Source organism: Poromitra crassiceps (genome assembly GCF_964638095.1).
Source record: "Poromitra crassiceps genome assembly, chromosome: 7".
In the NCBI taxonomy this organism is placed as follows: Eukaryota; Metazoa; Chordata; class Actinopteri; order Beryciformes; family Melamphaidae; genus Poromitra; species Poromitra crassiceps.
In genome coordinates this window covers 35,340,785-35,363,620 of record NC_139628.1, presented here as the reverse complement: position 1 = coordinate 35,363,620, position 22,836 = coordinate 35,340,785, and the positions used below count along the sequence as shown (strand labels likewise).

The 22,836-nt window shown below is 43.8% G+C and overlaps 1 protein-coding gene across 1 annotated transcript in view; it reads left to right on the top strand.

Annotated features, from left to right (window-relative positions):
* LOC310779574 (phospholipid-transporting ATPase ABCA1) overlaps positions 1-22,836 on the top strand; it is a gene marked incomplete at both ends in the record, with an annotated part of 271,956 nt that overhangs the window by 145,134 nt on the left and 103,986 nt on the right. Inside the window, 2 exons of the mRNA XM_083640100.1 lie at positions 17,371-17,469; positions 19,132-19,321. Coding sequence (XP_083496226.1) covers positions 17,371-17,469; positions 19,132-19,321 — 289 coding nt within the window. The remainder of the gene's footprint in view (positions 1-17,370; positions 17,470-19,131; positions 19,322-22,836) is intronic.

Below are 22,836 nucleotides of genomic sequence, written 5' to 3'. Positions count from 1 at the left end.
CATGGAGTCATACGCCAAATCTAATTTGTTTATTGTATCATTCAAGTTTATTTGAACCTTCTTACTAGTCTCTCATTATTGAATTAATGTCATGAAGACAAATAAAGAGACAAAAGAGACCCTAGAAATTAGGGGTGGATTATATTGACTCAATTCATATTACAATTATTTCAGGATCAACAAGAACAATGAAAGTGATTACTTTGAAAGAGAAGATGGACAGATACAGATAGACAATACAGAAAAATCTGCCACACTGACTGAACGCATAAAAAAAATGTGTAGAGATTTGGTCATGGATCAGGCATCGATTTAACTTGTTTCAGATCTCATTTTGAGAGACTTTAATTACTTACATTTTATCATTCATTTAGAATGGAATTGTGTATCACAGTTACTTGCACAATCATATCATAGATTCTATTGAAAGACTATAATTGAGAACATTGAATTATTGTCCATCCTGATATTAAGTGACCTGAAACTTGAGTGAAATGAAAGTGACATGGGAATGTCAGTCACTTTATGTTCACTGTTACTGCTGAACAAGCTCAACCAGCAGCTCTGCAGCTTCACCTGCTGCTGCTCTCACCACAACACTTATGTTGTGTGACCTGTGACTCCCAACGAAAACTTCTCCCACAAACACTGCAGCTGAATGGCTTCTCCCGTGTGTGAACTCTCATGTGTGCCTTCAAGGCTCCTTTCTGGCTAAAACCTTTAGCACAGACTGAGCAACTGAATGGATTCTCCCCTGTGTGGACTCTAATGTGTGTCTTCAACCGTCCTTTCTTAGTAAAGGTTTTAGCACAGTGTGAGCAACTGAACGGCTTATTTCCTGTGTGGACTCTCATGTGTATCTTCAAGTTGTTTTTATCAGCAAAACTTTTAGCACAGACTGAGCAACTGAATGGCTTCTCTCCTGTGTGAACTCTCATGTGTATCTGCAAGCTGTGTTTAACAGTAAAACTTTTAGCACAGACTGAGCAACTGAACGGCTTATCTCCTGTGTGGACTCTCATGTGTATGGTCAAGTTTCCTTTGATATTAAAGTTTTTAGCACAGACTGAGCAACTAAATGGCTTCTCCTGTGTGTGAACTCTCATGTGTACCTTCAAGGCTCCTTTCTGACTAAAACTTTTTGCACAGTCTGAGCAACTGTACGGCTTCTCCCCTGTGTGGACTCTAATGTGTGTCTTCAACTCTGCTTTCTTAGTAAAGGTTTTAGCACAGTGTGAGCACCTGAATAGCTTGTCTCCTGTGTGGACTCTCATGTGTGTATTCAAGGCTCCTTTCTGACTAAAACTTTTACCACCCTCTGAGCAACTAAATGGCTTCTCCCCTGTGTGGACTATCCTGTGTCTAGTCTGTTTCCAATCATCACTGTCTTCAGTCTCAGGTTCAGAAGGGTCTGAAGTATCCCGATCTAAAGCACAGTCTGACCAACTAAATGTTTTATCCCTTGTGTGGACTCTCATGTGTCTAGGTTCTCTAGTCTCCTTCCAATCATCACTGTCTTCAGTCTCAGGTTCAGTGTCTTCAGTCTCAGGTTCAGAAGTGTCTGAATTCTCTGGATCTACGTTCCTGGCTGATTCTGATACTCCACAGTCCTCTCCATTAGCTTCTGTTTTCATCTGTTCCGTTGAGCTGCTGGCTAGAGGCTCTACCTCTCTGTTATCTTCAGTTTGGCTTTGATGGACCTGTGAGGACTGAGGTTTCTCTTCCTCATCGTCACTCTTGACAGGGACAGGAGTGAGTGGGAACTCTTCCAGCCCTTGAAGCTGCTCTCCCTCCTGACTGGTCCAGAGTTCCTCATGTTCCTTTTTAATGTGTGGGGGCTCTGGCTCAGTTTTAATGTGTAGGTCCTCCTGTTCCTCTTTAATGTGTGGGGGCTCTGGCTCAGTTTTAATGTGTAGGTCCTCCTGTTCCTCTTTAATGTGTGGAGGCTCTGGCTCAGTTTTAATGTGTAGGTCCTCCTGTTCCTCTTTAATGTGTGGAGGCTCTGGGTCAGTTTTAATGTGTAGGTCCTCCTGTTCCTCTTTAATGTGTGGAGGCTCTGGCTCAGTTTTAATGTGTAGGTCCTCCTGTTCCTCTTTAATGTGTGGGGGCTCTGTGTCCTCCTGGTCCAAACTGGGGCTGCACTCCTGCTCAGAAGCAACCTCTTCTTTAATGACCAACAGCTGCTGGACGTCTGGAGGCAAGACTGACACTGACACACGCACGCACGCACGCACACACACACACACACACACACACACACACACACACACACACACACACACACACACACACACACATTCACAAATTAAGGAAGACAAATTATGCAGGAACTCAGCCTAAAGGACCACCTACAAGCTGACAATACTCAAATACATCCATGATACCAGAACTGATATTTTGATATTTCAGCTACAATGGCAACACTCAACTGCCTGCCTTATCAAATCCTGATGGCAGAGCAGCTTTTAGGAAGCTCCATCTTTTCCAAGGAGATATTGGCACATCCAACTCTCTCTGATGCAGGTGAATTGGAAAATATCACTTGAGTCTTGAGGAAGGAAGATCTCTCACACTGCTCTTGCTCAGCATCACAATTCATTGATCATCACAGGGTTTCTTTCGGTCTCCCTGGACCTTCGTCAAGTGTTTTACAGCATTTTTGCCACAATGATCTTAAATAGACAAAGCTCCACCCTTTCCACCCCTGTTTTCAGAGGTGTAGGACAATGTGGCCCCTATCGTTGCATCGGCCTAGTTTCTACGCCGAGCGCCTGGCGCAGTGGGCATGGACCAGCGCACTTGATATCTTGGTCTTGGCGCTACACCCAGCCTAAAGCATTACAACCACGCCTTTTAAGCGTAAAATTATGCACCGTCATGCTCATTGGATAAGTGCAATAAACGAATCGCACGCTTGCCTTTTAAGCTCCAATTCCAGTGGTCCAGCAAAACCAGACAAAAGCCAAGCGCTCTGCCCCCCCCCTCCCTTCATCCAGTCTGTCTGTCTCCATATATAGGCTATTATTCCATATTATTATGCTTCTCAAACCAATCTAACTGCAGTTTAAATACTGCAAGCATGTAAATACGCTACACCTATAGCAAGATCAAAGTGAAAAGAATGTTCTAAAGGCATCAGCTAGAAAAATATAGCCTATCCCTATATGATGAGATTAATGTTATATTGGTGAAAGTTTGTCCAGAAAGATATCGTTTTCTCTCCCCTGCTGCAGGTAGAATGATGCACATAAATATACCCTACATTATGTAAAGTCATTGCATAAATGTGTTTTTATTGTAAAACTAAATGTGAAGTAGGGCCAAGTTATTGGAGCGGACATCACAGTATAGCACATGACAGTAGAAGCGCGTTGTTAAATCCACAAGAGATATATATAGGCCCAGGAGGACATATATGTTTCACATAGGGTGGTGTATTCATTTCGATGTTTCATTTGGTCCAATATTGAAATGTGTACAATTGCAGGTTGTGTTACCATTACACATTAATTTAGATCGACCTTTTATATCTATTTCGCCTCATTTGGTTGCTATTTAGTAGCGAAATGGAGAAGCACAATGCATGCTGGGACATGCCAGGCAACTTACAACTTATTTTTCCTATATGGGAAGTGTGTTGTGCCTAAGCGAGGGAGTCAGAGAGAGAGAGAGAGAAGGGTGACAGAGAAGAGGCAGAAGAGCACTGGCGCACTGAATAGGCCTGGTTTCAGAGAGAGACAGAGAAGGGTGACAGGGGAGAGGCAGAAGAGCGCTCCTTGCAACTGGCGCACTGAATAGGCCTGGTTTTCAAAAGCGCAAAGCGCTAAATTTACGCCAGGTGGGAAGATATCATTACGCCGAGATTTAAGGCCGACACGCCCATTCTGGCCCATTCTGGGACTGCGCCACGCCCATTCGGCCTAAAGAGCATTTGGCAGCGTAAAGCCATATTGATATCTTCCCGAGGCAGGCGCAAGGCACGTTTTTTTGCGTTTAAGGCCCGTTTTAGCGCCGAAGGCTTGTGGGAGAATAGGGGCCTATGTGTGTGTGTGTGTGTGTGTGTGTGTGTGTGTGTGTGTGTGTGTGTGTGTGTGTGTGCCCACATCCTCTGTGCCTCTACTGATAATGACATTTCACATAATGAAGCCATAATAATTGATACAATGTAGAAAATGTCACCAACCTGTTTTGTGTAAGCGCACTTCAGGATTTAAAACCACGTCCAGGAGCTCTCGTTGTCCATCGATCTCCTCTTCTGGAGGAGAAGACATTTTCACACAGTGGAGCTGATCAGAGTCCATAAGAGAAAGCTTCTCCTTGTTGTCGTCGTTCTTCTTCCTCTGTTAAAATAGTATAACAGAAAATATTGTTTGAATATTTAACTGTCCCCAACGTCTAGCCCCAATGCAGAATGTGAACGCTGTGATGAGAGTGATGTCTCTTCCTTCTACTGTATATAGGTTACTTGCACACAGAGAGGAAGCAAATAGTTGCATTTCTGATTTCATTTAATTTCTATGTCATATATCATGTTATTTTTGAGGGCTTTAAAACATGAATAACAGATGAATAGATCTGGGGGCCGGGGCTATTTTTCAACCCCAAAAAAAGAAGAAAAAAAGATCCAGGTCTACAAAATACCGAGGTCATGACCTCTGTGTTCTCAATGGTGCATACGGCCATGGCTATCCTCTATACGTGAGTGAGGTATTTTGACAGCCAGATAAACTCCTTACTTTCACCAAGACCCCATAGACAGGATTGTATTTTGCCCACAGGTTTATTGGCTAAAGGTAAAACAGATACAGAAAGTATACTTCGTTAATGTTAATTAATGATTAATTAACGATTATTAAGTTAATTAGTTAGTTGTTTTTTACCTCACAAAAGTTCCCGGAAGTACGTTTCTGGATAAAGCAAGTCGAGTTTCAGCAAAATGGACTGTTTGTGATGTACTTTGAAAGGGCCAGACGTTTAAAGAATCAAATTGTATATTATCAGCTTTATTGTAGCATTCAAACATAGCGCGAGCCCCCTTTCTGGCTATTCATTGCAGCTACTGAGTAATGCATTCTGGACCTCTGCTGGTGCCACTCTCTTACTAACCTCGCGTCACCAGGCTCTTCTCGGCGAGAAAGAGCCTGGCTCCCGCCCACAATTGATTTTGTCACCCTACTGGTTCCCGCCTAGAGCCCGCCCTAGACCGGATGGCAGCGTTTCTAGCTCGTCAACTTTCACGTTAACTTGACAATTTGACCCAAGTATCAGAATCCTCTTTCACCGTTTTGACCGGTGTGTCAGGCGGTGGTGGCGGAGATGCCATATTGCATAAACGTTTTGTTTTATGTAACGCTAGCTTTGTTTTGATCAGACTCTAGTTTAGGTAACATCACCGCGTCAAGCTAACGGCAACAAAGACGTTGTTAGGCGCATTGCCATCCGGTGTTAATTCTGGGTCCGGGGTTTACGCCCCCATGACAAAAAGCGGGGTGGAAGGTGCCCAGACTACTCTCTTACTAGACTGCTCTGAGTCAGCCCCTTGAGATATATGGGTTTTTCCCCCCACCGTCTAGTCTCGCGCACCAGCCGTAATAACATTTTGTGGGCATTCCCACACAGACCGGCTGTATCTCTGTGCATGGTCTGGTAGCTAACATATTTTATACACTCACAAATGATGAGATTACATGAAATGAAGCTGTAGAAATACAGTTAAGCATAAAAAACAAAGATACATACAGACGATGCTGCCATACACATCAGATGTGTGCAGATGGATGTGGATTAACTAACTGCAGGCCTTTGTGTGAGCAATACTGTCCTCCATGAGGCTGAGCATTAACTTCCTGTTCCCCCTCTTCTTCTTCTTCTTTTGTGCTTAATGTGGTTGGCATCCAAAGAATTGTTGCATTACCGCCAACTACTGGATCCAAACTGAATTGAACTGAACTCTACTTCACTAGAACAAAAATAAAATAAAATAAAGAAATGCTGGATGTAAACGGAGTTCTCCACTTATCGAACAAAATAAGATAATTCCCAACCATTTCCCATTCTGCTATAACTGTTAAATTTTTCAGACGTTTGAGAGAGCCTAAAAGCTTCTCTCAACTGCAAATTCTGCACATCATCTCCCCCAAAAAAAAACACATTTGCGTCACGTTTTGTGTTGTGACATAAAGATTCAAGATTCAAGATTTTTTATTGTCACTCCATGGTACAAGTACCACGTGTGAAATTCTTGTGCAGTGGACTCCGTTTACGACATAGTACAAATAGGCAACAAGCAATAAGTAATAGGCAATAAGAAATAGGCATCAATAGGCAATAAGACAGCAATAAGGCAATAAGAAATAGGCATCTATAAGCAATAAGACAAGTCGGTGGCTTATACGACAGTGGCATATTCATTGCACATAGGTGCACATGTCATGTGCATACGTTAGACGTGTTCAGACATTCCAAATTCGACGTTTTATACATACATGTGCAAATAGCATGTACCTTATTAAACATACACTTAAATTTACAATTAAACGTTAGGCACCTTATTAAACATACACTTAAATTTACAATTAAACGTTAGGCATCCGTAATAGTAGCAGCTGCAGTACGGTACGGTACGACTACTGCACTATTTGTGCATATTTAGGAGTCTCGTGGCCTGCGGGAAGAAACTGTTCCTCAAGCGATTTGTACGTGTTTTTGGAACCCTGTATCTCCTCCCTGAGGGTAGCAGGGAGAACAGGCTGTTGTGGGGATGGTTTGTGTCTTTGATGATCTTCAGGGACCTCCTGAGGCACCGCTGGTTGTACAGTTCGTGCAGTTCTGGCAGTTCACCTCCTGTTACGTGCTGGGCCGCGCGCCTCACCCTCCGTAGCGCTCTGCGGTCCATGGTGGTACAGTTCCCGTACCAGGCGGTGAAGCCGCCTGTCAGCAGGCTTTCAATGGTGCCTCTGTAGAAGTCCCCGAGGATTTCTTTCCTCCCCTAGCTGACTCCCCCCCTCCCCCCACACACACACAGACTCGGCATAGTGCCACCTATGGGGAAACACAAATGGGGGTTGACCTCGAGAACCGTTTGTCCTATCAACTTCAAACTCTGGGAGTGCGCTTAGGGGGACCAGATAAGAGTGAAGCGGCGAATTTCGTGCATTTTGGCATAGCACCACCTACTGGCAAACACAAAAAGTAGTTTATCTCGAGAACCGTCCATCCGATTGACTTCAAACTTGGGGAGTGTGCTTAGGGGGACCTGGTGGAGTGATGGAGCCGAATTTCATGCTATTCAGCGTCCATTCACCTAGGAACGGTGGCACAGTTGCCTCACAGCAAGAAGGTCCTGGGTTCGAATCCCGACTCCACGCTTTGGCGCAGGTGGGCTATCTCATCAAAAGGGCCTTTCTCACCGACCGTGCTCCCCGGTGGTTTCCTCCATATGAACCCTCCATTAAAACATGCAAGAAGATTGCCGCCTTACCAGCGACGACGACAGGCTATTGGCTACTGTAGATTGTCATTCTTCGCCAGTGGAATGTAACCTTTGCCTCCTTTGTTAACATGGGAATGTAGCAATGAACAGTAATTAGAACCAAATCATGCACAAATATAATCTGTACTTATTAGGGATGGGCATTTTGAATCAATTTCCATAATCAAAATTCTGGAAAAATTAACGATTATCAATTGCGTAATAATAATAATTATATATATATATATATATATATCATATATCATTATTATAACTACGTATATATTATATATATATATATATATACACACACATACATGAAGGGATTCTCTATCTATACATCACTGACACCCTCCTCACATCTCAGGAGGAGCGTCATATCATGGAGTCATACGTCAAATCTAATTTGTTTATTGTATCATTCAAGTTTATTTGAACCTTCTTACTAGTCTCTCACTATTTTATTAAAGCAGCTACGAGCAACTTTTTCGATTGTTATTAAACAGTATAATTACAATATTGATGCATCACATCTTACCTATAATAGTAGCTGAGATCAAAGCCGTGTGAATTGGAGATTGCTCCCTTGGATGATTATTAAGTCTGTGTCTGTCTAAACTCGCGTCAACAGGGGGCTCTCTCTCTCTCTCTCCTTACCGCCGGCCCGGCTACCCGGAAGTGAAACGCGGAAGTGAAACCCGGAAGTGAAACGCAGCTGCCTGCCTCGCCATTTGCGCTGCCTAGCAACATAACATAAACAATGTGAACGCCACGCATATTCTCGCGAACATCTCTAGTTATATTCTAACAGGTTTTTTGGAAGTTATTTTGTGGTTATGGCCGAAGTGGCTGCTGCAAACCGTTTCATTTCACTTCCTGATCTTCCCTGGCCACAGACAGCCTACACTGGCCGATTCACTCGGGGCTCAAGCGAGACTACTCTGCGTTGGTCTCGTCGACTATTAGAGGTAAGATGTGATGCATTGATATTAAATTTATACTGTTTAATAACAATCGAAAAAGTTGCTCGTAGCTGCTTTAATGTCATGAAGACAAATAAAGAGACAAAAGAGACCCTAGAAATTAGGGGTGGATTATATTGACTCAATTCATATTACAATTATTTCAGGATCAACAAGAACAATGAAAGTGATTACTTTGAAAGAGAAGATGGACAGATACAGATAGACAATACAGAAAAATCTGCCACATTGACTGAACGCATAAAAAAAAGTGTAGAGATTTGGTCATGGATCAGGCATCGACACCTGATGGTGGTTTCCAATAGCATACTATTTTCATCTAATTGAAATGTGCGATAATATGAAGTAAGATATATGTAATTTTAAAATAACATTTAACTTGTTTCAGATCTCATTTTGAGAGACTTTAATTACTTACATTTTATCATTCATTTAGAATGGAATTGTGTATGACAGTTACTTGCACAATCATATCATAGATTCTATTGAAAGACTATAATTGAGAACATTGAATTATTGTCCATCCTGATATTAAGTGACCTGAAACTTGAGTGAAATGAAAGTGACATGGGAATGTCAGTCACTTTATGTTCACTGTTACTGCTGAACAAGCTCAACCAGCAGCTCTGCAGCTTCACCTGCTGCTGCTCTCACCACAACACTTATGTTGTTTGACCTGTGGCTCCCAACGAAAACTTCTCCCACAAACACTGCAGCTGAACGGCTTCTCCCGTGTGTGAACTCTCATGTGTGCCTTCAAGGCTCCTTTCTGGCTAAAACCTTTAGCACAGTCTGAGCAACTGAATGGATTCTCCCCTGTGTGGACTCTAATGTGTGTCTTTAAGTTGTTTTTATCAGCAAAACTTTTAGCACAGACTGAGCAACTGAATAGCTTCTCTCCTGTGTGAACTCTCATGTGTATCTTCAAGTTGTTTTTATCAGCAAAACTTTTAGCACAGACTGAGCAACTGAATGGCTTCTCTCCTGTGTGCACTCTCATGTGTATCTGCAAGCTGTGTTTAACAGTAAAACTTTTAGCACAGATTGAGCAACTGAACGGCTTATCTCCTGTGTGGACTCTCATGTGTATGGTCAAGTTTCCTTTGATATTAAAGTTTTTAGCACAGACTGAGCAACTAAATGGCTTATCCTGTGTGTGAACTCTCATGTGTGCCTTCAAGGCTCCTGTGTGACTAAAACTTTTTGCACAGTCTGAGCAACTGTACGGCTTCTCCCCTGTGTGGACTCTAATGTGTGTCTTCAACCCTCCTTTCTTAGTAAAGGTTTTAGCACAGTGTGAGCACCTGAATAGCTTGTCTCCTGTGTGGACTCTCATGTGTGTAGTCAAGGCTCCTTTCTGACTAAAACTTTTACCACACTCTGAGCAACTAAATGGCTTCTCCCCTGTGTGGACTATCCTGTGTCTAGTCTGCTTCCAATCATCACTGTCTTCAGTCTCAGGTTCAGAAGGGTCTGAAGTATCCCGATCTAAAGCACAGTCTGACCAACTAAATGTTTTATCCCTTGTGTGGACTCTCATGTGTCTAGGTTCTCTAGTCTCCTTCCAATCATCACTGTCTTCAGTCTCAGGTTCAGTGTCTTCAGTCTCATGTTCAGAAGTGTCTGAATTCTCTGGATCTACGTTCCTGGCTGATCCTGATACTCCACATTCCTCTCCATTAGCTTCTGTTTTCATCTGTTCCGTTGAGCTGCTGGCTAGAGGCTCTACCTCTCTGTTATCTTCAGTTTGGCTTTGATGGACCTGTGAGGACTGAGGTTTCTCTTCCTCATCGTCACTCTTGACAGGGACAGGAGTGAGTGGGAACTCTTCCAGCCCTTGAAGCTGCTCTCCCTCCTGACTGGTCCAGAGTTCCTCGTGTTCCTCTTTAATGTGTGGGGGCTCTGGCTCAGTTTTAATGTGTAGGTCCTCCTGTTCCTCTTTAATGTGTGGGGGCTCTGGCTCAGTTTTAATGTGTAGGTCCTCCTGTTCCTCTTTAATGTGTGGAGGCTCTGGCTCAGTTTTAATGTGTAGGTCCTCCTGTTCCTCTTTAATGTGTGGAGGCTCTGGCTCAGTTTTAATGTGTAGGTCCTCCTGTTCCTCTTTAATGTGTGGAGGCTCTGGCTCAGTTTTAATGTGCAGGTCCTCCTGTTCCTCTTTAATGTGTGGGGGCTCTGTGTCCTCCTGGTCCAAACTGGGGCTGCACTCCTGCTCAGAAGCAACCTCTTCTTTAATGACCAACAGCTGCTGGACGTCTGGAGGCAAGACTGACACTGACACACGCACACGCGCACACGCGCACGCACACACACACACACACACACACACACACACACACACACACACACACACACACACACACACACACACACACACACACACACACACACACACACACACACACATTCACAAATTAAGGAAGACAAATTATGCAGGAACTCAGCCTAAAGGACCACCTACAAGCTGACAATACTCAAATACATCCATGATACCAGAACTGATATTTTGATATTTCAGCTACAATGGCAACACTCAACTGCCTGCCTTATCAAATCCTGATGGCAGAGCAGCTTTTAGGAAGCTCCATCTTTTCCAAGGAGATATTGGCACATCCAACTCTCTCTGATGCAGGTGAATTGGAAAATATCACTTGAGTCTTGAGGAAGGAAGATCTCTCACACTGTTCTTGCTCAGCATCACAATTCATTGAACATCACAGGGTTTCTTTCGGTCTCCCTGGACCTTCGTCAAGTGTTTTACAGCATTTTTGCCACAATGATCTTAAATAGACAAAGCTCCACCCTTTCCACCCCTGTTTTCAGAGGTGTAGGACAATGTGTGTGTGTGTGTGTGTGTGTGTGTGTGTGTGTGTGTGTGTGTGTGTGTGTGTGTGTGTGTGTGTGTGTGTGTGTGCGTGTGTGCGTGTGTGCGTGTGTGTGTGTGTGTGTGTGTGTGCGTGTGTGCGTGTGTGCCCACATCCTCTGTGCCTCTACTGATAATGACATTTCACATAATGAAGCCATAATAATTGATACAATGTGGAAAATGTCACCAACCTGCTCTGTGTAAGCGCACTTCAGGATTTAAAACCACGTCCAGGAGCTCTCGTTGTCCATCGATCTCCTCTTCTGGAGGAGAAGACATTTTCACACAGTGGAGCTGATCAGAGTCCATAAGAGAAAGCTTCTCCTTGTTGTCGTTGTTCTTCTTCCTCTGTTAAAATAGTATAACAGAAAATATTGTTTGAATATTTAACTGTCCCCAACGTCTAGCCCCAATGCAGAATGTGAACGCTGTGATGAGAGTGATGTCTCTTCCTTCTATATAGGTTACTTGCACACAGAGGAAGCAAATAGTTGCATTTCTGATTTCATTTAATTTCTATGTCATATATCATGTTATTTTTGAGGGCTTTAAAACATGAATAACAGATGAATAGATCTGGGGGCCGGGGCTATTTTTCAACCCCAAAAAAAGAAGAAAAAAAGATCCAGGTCTACAAAATACCGAGGTCATGACCTCTGTGTTCTCAATGGTGCATACGGCCATGGCTATCCTCTATACGTGAGTGAGGTATTTTGACAGCCAGATAAACTCCTTACTTTCACCAAGACCCCATAGACAGGATTGTATTTTGCCCACAGGTTTATTGGCTAAAGGTAAAACAGATACAGAAAGTATACTTCGTTAATGTTAATTAATGATTAATTAACGATTATTAAGTTAATTAGTTAGTTGTTTTTTACCTCACAAAAGTTCCCGGAAGTACGTTTCTGGATAAAGCAAGTCGAGTTTCAGCAAAATGGACTGTTTGTGATGTACTTTGAAAGGGCCAGACGTTTAAAGAATCAAATTGTATATTATCAGCTTTATTGTAGCATTCAAACATAGCGCGAGCCCCCTTTCTGGCTATTCATTGCAGCTACTGAGTAATGCATTCTGGACCTCTGCTGGTGCCACTCTCTTACTAGACTGCTCTGAGTCAGCCCGTTGAGATATATGGGTTTTCCCCCCCACCGTCTAGTCTCGCGCACCAGCCGTAATAACATTTTGTGGGCGTTCCCACTAGGGGTGGGGGAAAAAATCGATTCACCTAAGTATCGCGATTTTTAATGTCACGATTTTTTGGATCGATCTTTTATTCCAGAATCGATAATCGCAAATTAAAAAAAAAAAAAAAAAAAAAATTGGGTGCTTGCAGTCAGGCCACTCACTGAACAGCAGGCCAGGCGCCGCCTACTGGTTTACTAGTGGTTTTATTACTTTATTAGTTAGTCTGAAGTAATAATTACACTTCAGGGTTAAAGTGGGTGCATCTCATTGTAAAATTGGACTTCAAACGGCCCAAATCTGGCTTCAAACGGCCCAAATTTCACGCGCGTTTGCCCATATCGGCCTGGCCTGCTTGGTATCTAATGCCCGGCCTGAATTATGATCCCAGTCCGCCCCTGTTTTTAACTATATCGCCCAGCCCTACTCATGATATATAATATACAGTCTCTAGTGTATGATTCAACTTTTCCCATGTTCTAATCTAGTGTAAAAAAGCAAACAAACTGAAAAAAGAAAAGAAAAAAATAAACAAAAATCGCAATAAATCGTAATATCGAATTGCAATAATCGTAGAATCGCAATACTTAAGAATCGCAATATAAATCGAATCGGCACCCAAGAATCGTGATAGTATCGAATCGGGAGATAAGTGAATCGCCACAGCCCTAGTTCCCACACAGACCGGCTGTATCTCTGTGCATGGTCTGGTAGCTAACATATTTTATACACTCACAAATGATGAGATTACATGAAATGAAGCTGTAGAAATACAGTTAAGCATAAAAAACAAAGATACATACAGACGATGCTGCCATACACATCAGATGTGTGCAGATGGATGTGGATTAACTAACTGCAGGCCTTTGTGTGAGCAATACTGTCCTCCATGAGGCTGAGCATTAACTTCCTGTTCCCCCTGTTCTTCTTCTTCTTCTTTTGTGCTTAATGTGGTTGGCATCCAAAGAATTGTTGCATTACCGCCAACTACTGGATCCAAACTGAACTGAACTCTACTTCACTAGAACAAAAATAAAATAAAATAAAGAAATGCTGGATGTAAACGGAGTTCTCCACTTATCAAACAAAATAGGATAATTCCCACCCATTTCCCATTCTGCTATAACTGTTCTATTTTTCAGACGTTTGAGAGAGCCTAAAAGCTTCTCTCAACTGCAACTTCTGCACCTCATCTCCAAAAAAAACACAACACATTTGCGTCACGTTTTGTGTTGTGACATGTTGTGTTGTGACCGACACCTCCACCCCCCTCCCCACACACACACACGCACACAGACTCGGCATAGCGCCACCTACTGGGAAACACAAAAGGCGGTTTACCTGGAGAACCGTTTGTCCTATCGACTTCAAACTCGGGGAGTGCGCTTAGGGGGACCAGATAAGAGTGCAGCGCCGAATTCTGTGCACTTTGGCATAGCGCCACCTACTGGCAAACACAAAAAGTAGTTTATCTCGAGAACCATTTGTCAGATCGACTTCAAACTCGAGGAGTGCGCTTATGGGGACCTTGTGGGCAGGTCCCCCTATCGCATGCATGCATGAGTAGGCCCAAAATTGATCTAGGGAAAGAAGAAGTAATTGAAAAATACATGGACTAAAGTCATATGGAATATCCCATATCCCTAAGGTAATTCCTATAATATCAATATAGTATTTGACATTTGATTTGTTTATTTAGACGGGACAGTGCAAAATTAATGGACACAAAGAACATAATCAGAGTGTAAAAATTGCCGGATTTAGCACGAGACTCGAGCACGAGGCTCGAACACGTTGCACATGGCACATGGCACATGGCACGAGGCTAATTTCCATCCGTAGTCCCCAAAACAAACAGAACATACGTGGACATACCTACATACAATACAATTACACACAATTTATTTTTTTTTATTTTTTTATTATTTTTTTATTCCTATCATATTCCTATCCACCTTACTTTTGAATGTCCTGCTGTACAAATAATTAGGGGTACAAGGTCCAGTTTAACGTGACTTATTGTTGCAGCTTCCTATTTCCTAAAACGGTATTCTACTTGACATGAAAAGATGGCCGCCTATACTCCCTTGTACCCTGGCTGAATTGAACATAACTTGGCCAATAAGTATGTAACATACCAAATAAAACAATTAATGTCTTTATTTGATGTAGAATGCAGAGGACATGTAACTGTTTCGTGACTCAGAGAGCCTGTTTGTCCTGGAAGCCACTCGCTTTGCGCCAGAATACAATCGATTTTGCTGTGGAACACGCCAGGATTGGCCAACGCCAACGCCAGTGCCCAGAACTGTCAAATCAAATAATCGACAGAGACACTATATGGCCCGCCTCCCAGTATTTTCAGTGTATCAGAGTTAGATAGAGAACGTGACAAATATAGCCACGTTATGGTTATAAACAACAAACTAACGCTGGTGATCCATATGGAAACACTGTTACTCGAAATGGTTAAAAGTTATATCAATTTGGTCATTCAGTGGCGTTTTACTGCCATGTAACATAGCTAGCTAGCCGCTAACATTAGCCACAGTAGGCGATTACACACATGATGCACTGCGCTCTTAAAGGGATATTTATCGACGAGATGTTTGCCAAGCTGGACCTGATTAGTGATTTGCTCCGTTCGCCCAGACGGGTGTCAAGCTGTCAGCAGCAAGGCTGGGAGGATTACACCGGAAGAAAAACCCATAGGCATCATGGCCGCTAGAAATAAGGTGGATAGTATTCCTATAATATTTCTATAGTATTCTTATAATATTCATATACCGGTAATCAATATACTGTACAAGCGTCTGTAGTGCCAAATAATATGATGTTAGTTTCTTAAAAAGATGGGTGGGGGGATCCTGGGTGGGGGTCCTGGAACAATGGTGCCAGGACAACCACCTCTCTCTGAACGTCTCCAAGACCAAGGAGATCATTGTAGACTACAGGAGAGGGGGGGGCGCACACCCCCCAATCACCATCAACGGCACAGTGGTGGAAAGGGTGGACAGCTTCAAGTACCTGGGAGTCAACATCCACCAGGACCTGACCTGGGCCGGCCACACCGCCACTGTTGTCAAAAAGGCCCAACAGCGACTACACGGACTCAGGCGCCTGAAGAAATTCGGGCTGAGGAAAGAAATCCTCTGGGACTTCTACAGAGGCACCATTGACAGGCGGCTTCACCGCCTGGTACGGGAACTGTACCACCATGGACCGCAGAGCACTACGGAGGGTGAGGCACGTAACAGGAGGTGAACTGCCAGAACTGCACGAACTGTACAACCAGCGGTGCCTCAGGAGGTCCCTGAAGATCATCAAAGACACAAACCATCCCCACAACAGCCTGTTCTCCCTGCTACCCTCAGGGAGGAGATACAGGGTTCCAAAAACACGCACAAATCGCTTGAGGAACAGTTTCTTCCCGCAGGCCACGAGACTCCTTAATATGCACAAAATAGTGCAGTAGTCGTACCGTACCGTACTGCAGCTGCTACTATTACGGATGCCTAACGTTTAATTGTAAATTTAAGTGTATGTTTAATAAGGTGGCTAACGTTTAATTGTAAATTTAAGTGTATGTTTAATAAGGTACATGCTATTTGCACATGTATGTATAAAACGTCGAATTTGGAATGTCTGAACACGTCTAACGTATGCACATGACATGTGCACCTATGTGCAATGAATATGCCACTGTCGTATAAGCCACCGACTTGTCTTATTGCTTATTGATGCCTATTTCTTATTGCCTTATTGCTGTCTTATTGCTTATTGATGCCTATTTCTTATTGCCTATTACTTATTGCTTGTTGCCTATTTGTACTATGTCGTAAACGGAGTCCACTGCACAAGAATTTCACACGTGGTACTTGTACCATGGAGTGACAATAAAAATCTTGAATCTTGAATCTTGAATCTTGAGAAAAAAGTAATTGAGAATGGTGAATGCAAATAGAGGAAACACTGGTATTGAATCCTGGGAATATTGAGCCCTGGGAACATTGAACCCTGGGAACATTGAGCCCTGGGAACATTGAGCGCTGGAAACATTGAGCGCTGGGAACATTGAACCCTGGGAACATTGATACGCTCCTGTCATAAATATGCTCACACTAGACGATTAGGCAAAGACTGAGTATCACTATCACATAGTAACTGAGGTTATCTTTCTGGCTCCATCAGGACGTCTAAGGAGCTCACACGATCTAACGTGACACCGATCAAACCACTAAAGGCGAACAGCCAGACTGTAGTCGCTCCGTCTCACCTCACTGCAAACTCGCCTCTCTTTCACTATTGGTGGTCTCCTCTCTAGCGATGGATCTGTGATCACCACACACCAAAGCACTTGTTCAGGTCAGGACAAAGCGAATGTCAGGTCTTAGATATTATCAGGTTAGATATTATTCAGGTAGCTCAGATCAGTCTGATAATCAGTTGTGTGCTTACCGTAAGATGTGTTAACCCCTCACACTACCACATTCCCCTGATTGGGGTTTCACCTCCAATTATCTAAATCGAGTGTAAATAAATCCAATAATCCTGTAATGTTACTCGCCTAAGCCAAGCCTTCCCTGAACCAGCCAATGCAACAGCACTGATAACCCAAACTTACTGTGGGATATACATATTTCTTCAGTATCGCCAATCCAGAGTTTCCTTTGGGCATGGAAAGTTGGACATGGTGCAGTAATATGGGTACGGTCTGGACATGGGGCCCAAAATATTCCCCATTGTTTTTGGATTGCATTGATGTTTAGAGACCTGCTGTGAGGGAGGGAGGGAAGGAGTTATAAACAATTTGAGACTAAAATGTTATGAATGTTTATTTTAATGAATACTATTCCTAATATTTACAGCAATGATGGTCCAGATAATGTGGAGGTGTCCCGGGTGGTGGACTCCTTGGTGAACAATCCTGGCTTTGGGACTCGCTGCATGACTGGAAACCCAATACCGTGAGTACTGAGTACTAGTACACGATCAGAATAAAGCACCAACTATTTGCCAAAAATAATCCAGCCAAACATATAATGTAGTTCTGTTTGCACCCATGTCAATCCAAATGGCACCTGCAAAGCAAGCATGCAGCTGTGCTATGCAGCGTTGTGTGTGTGTGTGTGTGTGTGTGTGTGTGAGAGAGAGAGAAAGAGAGAGAGAGAGAGAGAGAGAGAGAGAGAGAGAGAGAGAGAGAGAGAGGGCTAATAGCCTACTCATACAGCTGTGTATGTATGTGTGCATGCATCCATTCATTCGTATCTTAACATGTGTATGTCTGGATCTCCTCCAAGAAACACCACCGCTGAAATAGAACCAATGAAAGAGCCAAGTGACTGTATGTAGTAGCCCTCCGACCAAACCTTGCTCATTTACATAAGATGAAATATGACTGAAAAGCATGGGGGGAGCAGTGGTGGGATATTCTCGTTATGCTTCTCACTGTGGTCACTAAGAGGCCTCAGATAGCCACAGGAATGCAATATTGTAGCTATAATATTGTAGCTATACTGTACCCTGAACTTCAAAATCCCCCAAGCCACCAAACAGAATTAACAGTAATTTACACAGCTGATATGCTCCACTTAATTCCCAGAAAAATCAACAATACACAGACCACAACTCCACACAGTGTATTTATTCATATAGACACACACTCTGGAAATCAGAAAAATAAAATAAAATTTTACTTCAATGTTTATGGTTCCAATTGTTGGCGCGCTTGTTGGAGCTAAATTAAATCCAATCCAGAAGGAGTAGGAACAAGTTGCTGTTGTTTCTGCGTTATTATGATCCCACTGGAGATTTGGGCAGAAAACACACCCTGCGCCCACCTATGCAGCAGTCAAGCGCCGGGATTGGCCAGGAGTGATGCTCTGTGCCCAGCCGCCCACGTGTCATAGCGATCTCCAGTGGCATGACTGGGATCCATAGTAACGCACCGCGCTGACCAACTTCTTCTTTTGAGTTTTGTGTGGTGGTTGGCATGCAAGTGTTGCATTACCGCCCCCACTGGCCAACTTGAATGCTTAAAGTTTAAGGAGAGAGGGGGAAAAACCTCACGTCACATAATGCGATCCTGTTTGGATCTCACCTGCAATTACTGCTCATGGCCATAGGTGTTGTCAGGGACAAGAAAACTGAAAATCTTCTGGAATATAACTTTAAGTACAGTAACAAAGTATTTGTACTTAGTTACTTCCCATCTCTGCTGAGCAGTACATACAAGCAAATTAACTTGTACAAAAATAAATTAAGATTATATTGTATTTTCCAGGGGCACTACAGTTACAGTACTGTACCCAGACCCTCTGAAAGCTCTGCTCTGCAGGACTGTAATCCAATTTCTAAGAACAAATTTGATCAATAAATGACTAGCATTGCATGAGCCGTCCAGACCATCCCGATCAGAATAAGTTGAATAATGAAGAGCTTTCTAAACTTAGAAAAGAAATGCAATTATTGCCTAGCTCAGAACTTGTGGACCTTGCAAGGCTTGTTTAAATTCTTCCAACACCAAAAACCCCCCACTATATTAAGCCACTGTACATACGTAATTTAAATCAGGGCTAATACCCGACATTCTGCATAATGTTCACATCCCCATCTTTGTTTTCCTTCAGGAACCAGCCCTGTGCCTCCAGTGCGTCTGACTGGTTCACTCCACCTGTGGATCAGTCAATCAGCGACATATTCCTCAATGGGAACTGGAGCATGTCGAACCCCTCTCCGCCCTGTCAGTGCAGCACCCCTAAACGCACCATCATGCTTCCCGACTGTCCCCCCGGTGCGGGCGGCCTCCCTCCCCCTCAGGTTAGTCTCCATGATCTTGCTCAAGTAGTTGGAGCGGCCATCATCAACAATGTGTCAGTTTCTGTCCCGAGTGCTCTTGAGCAAGACATTGATGCACTTTCTGTTCTACACCGCTGCTGCCTGACCCTGCACTCTGGACTGTTTGGAGAAATGCCCACACGTGTATGTGTGCCTCAGAGGAACGCTCTCGACTTCTGGAGAGAGAGCGGGGAAGGGATGGGGGGGAGGTCATGTGTCAGTGATTATTAGGCAATGACTGACACAGAACGTTAAAATGTGCTTATCTTGGCAGCTCTCGGTTAGCGGTCTGAAAGTTACAGTCAGCATCATTTTGATTTGAAAATGTAGAGGTAGGCTAACTAACTAGCGCGGAATTTCCATTGCATTGCAAAATGTGGATTACTCTTGTGCTATCTCTCCATTGTTATCGCATGCATGCATGAGTAGGCCCAAAATTGATCTAGGGAAAGAAAAAGTAATTGAAAAATACATGGACTTTTTGGGCAGCGCCCAACCATAGCTTCTCCTCCGTAGTTGTTAAAGATTAAGTGCAGATATTCTCATAATGGGTACTTTTACCCTTTGAGGAATATGTTGATCTCTCACCAATGTCTCTCACCCTGTAGCCTCCCTTGAAGCACTTCCTTGCATGCAGTGCCAAGATGGAGTTTGCAGATTGCAGAGCACCTCACCCGGCTCCTCTTCTAACATCCACTCGTCCTGGGGAGGTTCGCTTCGTCTCATCCTCCAGAAATCAATGCCAATGCTTTATAGGCTATTACCTTAACAATATAAACGGTCAAATACGGCCAGGGTGAATGTTTGAGGGTCTAACCCCATGAGAGCTGATCCTGGCTGGGATCAATAGGGGGGTTACAGACCCGTTCCCTGGTTACCAGCCGCCACGCGCCAACTGAACCGAACCGGCCACGACGCACAGAGGAAGGGTGTCTCATTTGGGGTGAAATGGATCGCACCACTGCCCCCGCATGGCAATGAGAAATCTAGGAGTGAGAGAGAGAGCCTCATCCACTCCCAACACCGTTTTACTGAAGATGGCTTTTTCTGTTTACTCAGGTTTAGTGGTATGGGCCTGCATTTTCTATTTTTCTGAAAGATGGGCTTTGAAGATGAATCTCTCATAAATCTTCCTCGCACCTCCACCACTATGACCCCACTTTTATGATGCCAGGGGAGGTGGGTAGTATTTTGTAATATGGAGTGGTAAAGTCCCACCCAAAACATTCCTGGATCCTACGGGAGGTGGGTAGTATTTTGTAATATGGAGTAGTAAAGTCCCACCCAAAACATGCCTGGATCCTATGATGCCAGGGAAGGTGGATAGTATTTTGTAATATGGAGTGGTAAAGTCCCACCCAAAACATGCCTGGATCCTATGATGCCAGGGAAGGTGGGTAGTATTTTGTAATATGGAGTGGTAAAGTCCCACCCAAAACATGCCTGGATCCTATGATGCCAGGGAAGGTGGGTAGTATTTTGTAATATGGAGTGGTACAACAGTCCCACCCAAAACATGCCTGGATCCTATGATGCCACGGGAGGTGGGTAGTATTTTGTAATATGGAGTGGTAAAGTCCCACCCAAAACATGCCTGGATCCTATGATGCCAGGGGAGGTGGGTAGAATTTTGTAATATGGAGTGGTACAACAGTCCCACCCAAAACATGCCTGGATCCTATGATGCCAGGGAAGGTGGGTAGTATTTTGTAATATGGAGTGGTAAAGTCCCACCCAAAACATGCCTGGATCCTATGATGCCAGGGAAGGTGGGTAGTATTTTGTAATATGGAGTGGTACAACAGTCCCACCCAAAACATGCCTGGATCCTATGATGCCACGGGAGGTGGGTAGTATTTTGTAATATGGAGTGGTAAAGTCCCACCCAAAACATGCCTGGATCCTATGATGCCAGGGGAGGTGGGTAGAATTTTGTAATATGGAGTGGTAAAGTCCCACCCAAAACATGCCTGGATCCTATGATGCCAGGGAAGGTGGGTAGTATTTTCTAATATGGAGTGGTAAAGTCCCACCCAAAACATGCCTGGATCCAGTAAGATTCAAATGATTCAATTCAATTCAAGGAAACAAAAACAAAAATTCTTAAGCAAACAATGTGTGTGTGTGTGTGTGTGTGTGTGTGTGTGTGTGTGTGTGTGTGTGTGTGTGTGTGTGTGTGTGTGTGTGTGTGTGGGGGGGGGGGGGGGGGGGGGGGGGTGAAGATAATAATTAGCAGCTGGTTTCTGTCAACTAAACCAGAGACAACGGTGACGACAGCCGTCCTATCTGTGATCTGTGCCTGATATTATTGTTTGGCACTACAGAGCGGTCTGGAGGCTGTCCTCAACATGGAGTTGAGCCAGCAGCAGAGGGAAATAGCCATTCAGTGCTTTACTGTTAGTCCGAGGGAAAATGTGAAATGTATGACAGCATAATCCTGTAATCTGCTTCTTCCTTGATCCCAGTTACCGGTGCCTAAGTAAGTACACTGACTGACACGTGATAAGACTTCCTCATACTGGCCCTTGCTGCAGCTGTCCCAAGTATGACGGGGTTCCGACATGTCCCGAATTAACATGACGAGCCAAAGAAATAACAGGATCCATTTTAAGTGGAACTTGCTGGTTGTTCCAGGACCAAGGGCCAAAATAAGAGACTTCTTTTTTCCAGCCTCAGTCCTCACACTTGGCACCTCAAAACAAAGCCAAGTGCTGGATCTGAGGCTGTAGGAGTTGCGTACCTCCGTAAACTCGGAGCAGATGTAGCAGGGTAACTTGCCTAATAAGATGGCTTTATCTTTAGTTATTAAGTTCAAATTGGCTAAGTGGGCTCTGTGAGGGTGGGGCGGGGTCAGTCACAATTTGTAACGTCATCAGTGATGTCACTTGAGCAATTGTTATGTCATCAGTGATGTCACTCGAGCAAATGCGATGTCATCAGTGATGTCACTCGAGCAACTGTGATGTATGAGCCGGTGGCGCACAGTAGACACTTTTCACAGGGGCGATGTGTCGAAAAGGCAGGGTAAACACAGTGCAAGCAAAACACTAATGAGGGTTTCCAACTTCCATGATTGGAATTTGGAAACCCTCATTAGTGTGTTGCTTACACCTGTGTTTACCCTGCCTTTTCAACACACAATGGCCCCCATTAAAACGGTCTGTTGCATGATGGCGCCTGGGTGGGTGGTGCATAGATGTATTAAAAGAACTGGATAGGGGACGTGCCACGCCCACCCATGCATTCGGACGGGGGCTGCTCACTGGCCCAAGGCGAAGTGCGCATGTGTGCCATGACGTGTTCCATGACGTCTCCCACCCCTCCCACCCATTGATGTAGATGTAGATGAAGAAAATACCCCTGTATACGGCTCTTAGTGGCTTCTGAAGAAAAAATGCCCCATAAAAAAATAGTTGATAATTAAAAGAGTCGTTTTAGACTTTGAGTTACACCCGGAAAAATTTCCCCTGGGTTTAACAGCTGCCGGGGTCCCCATG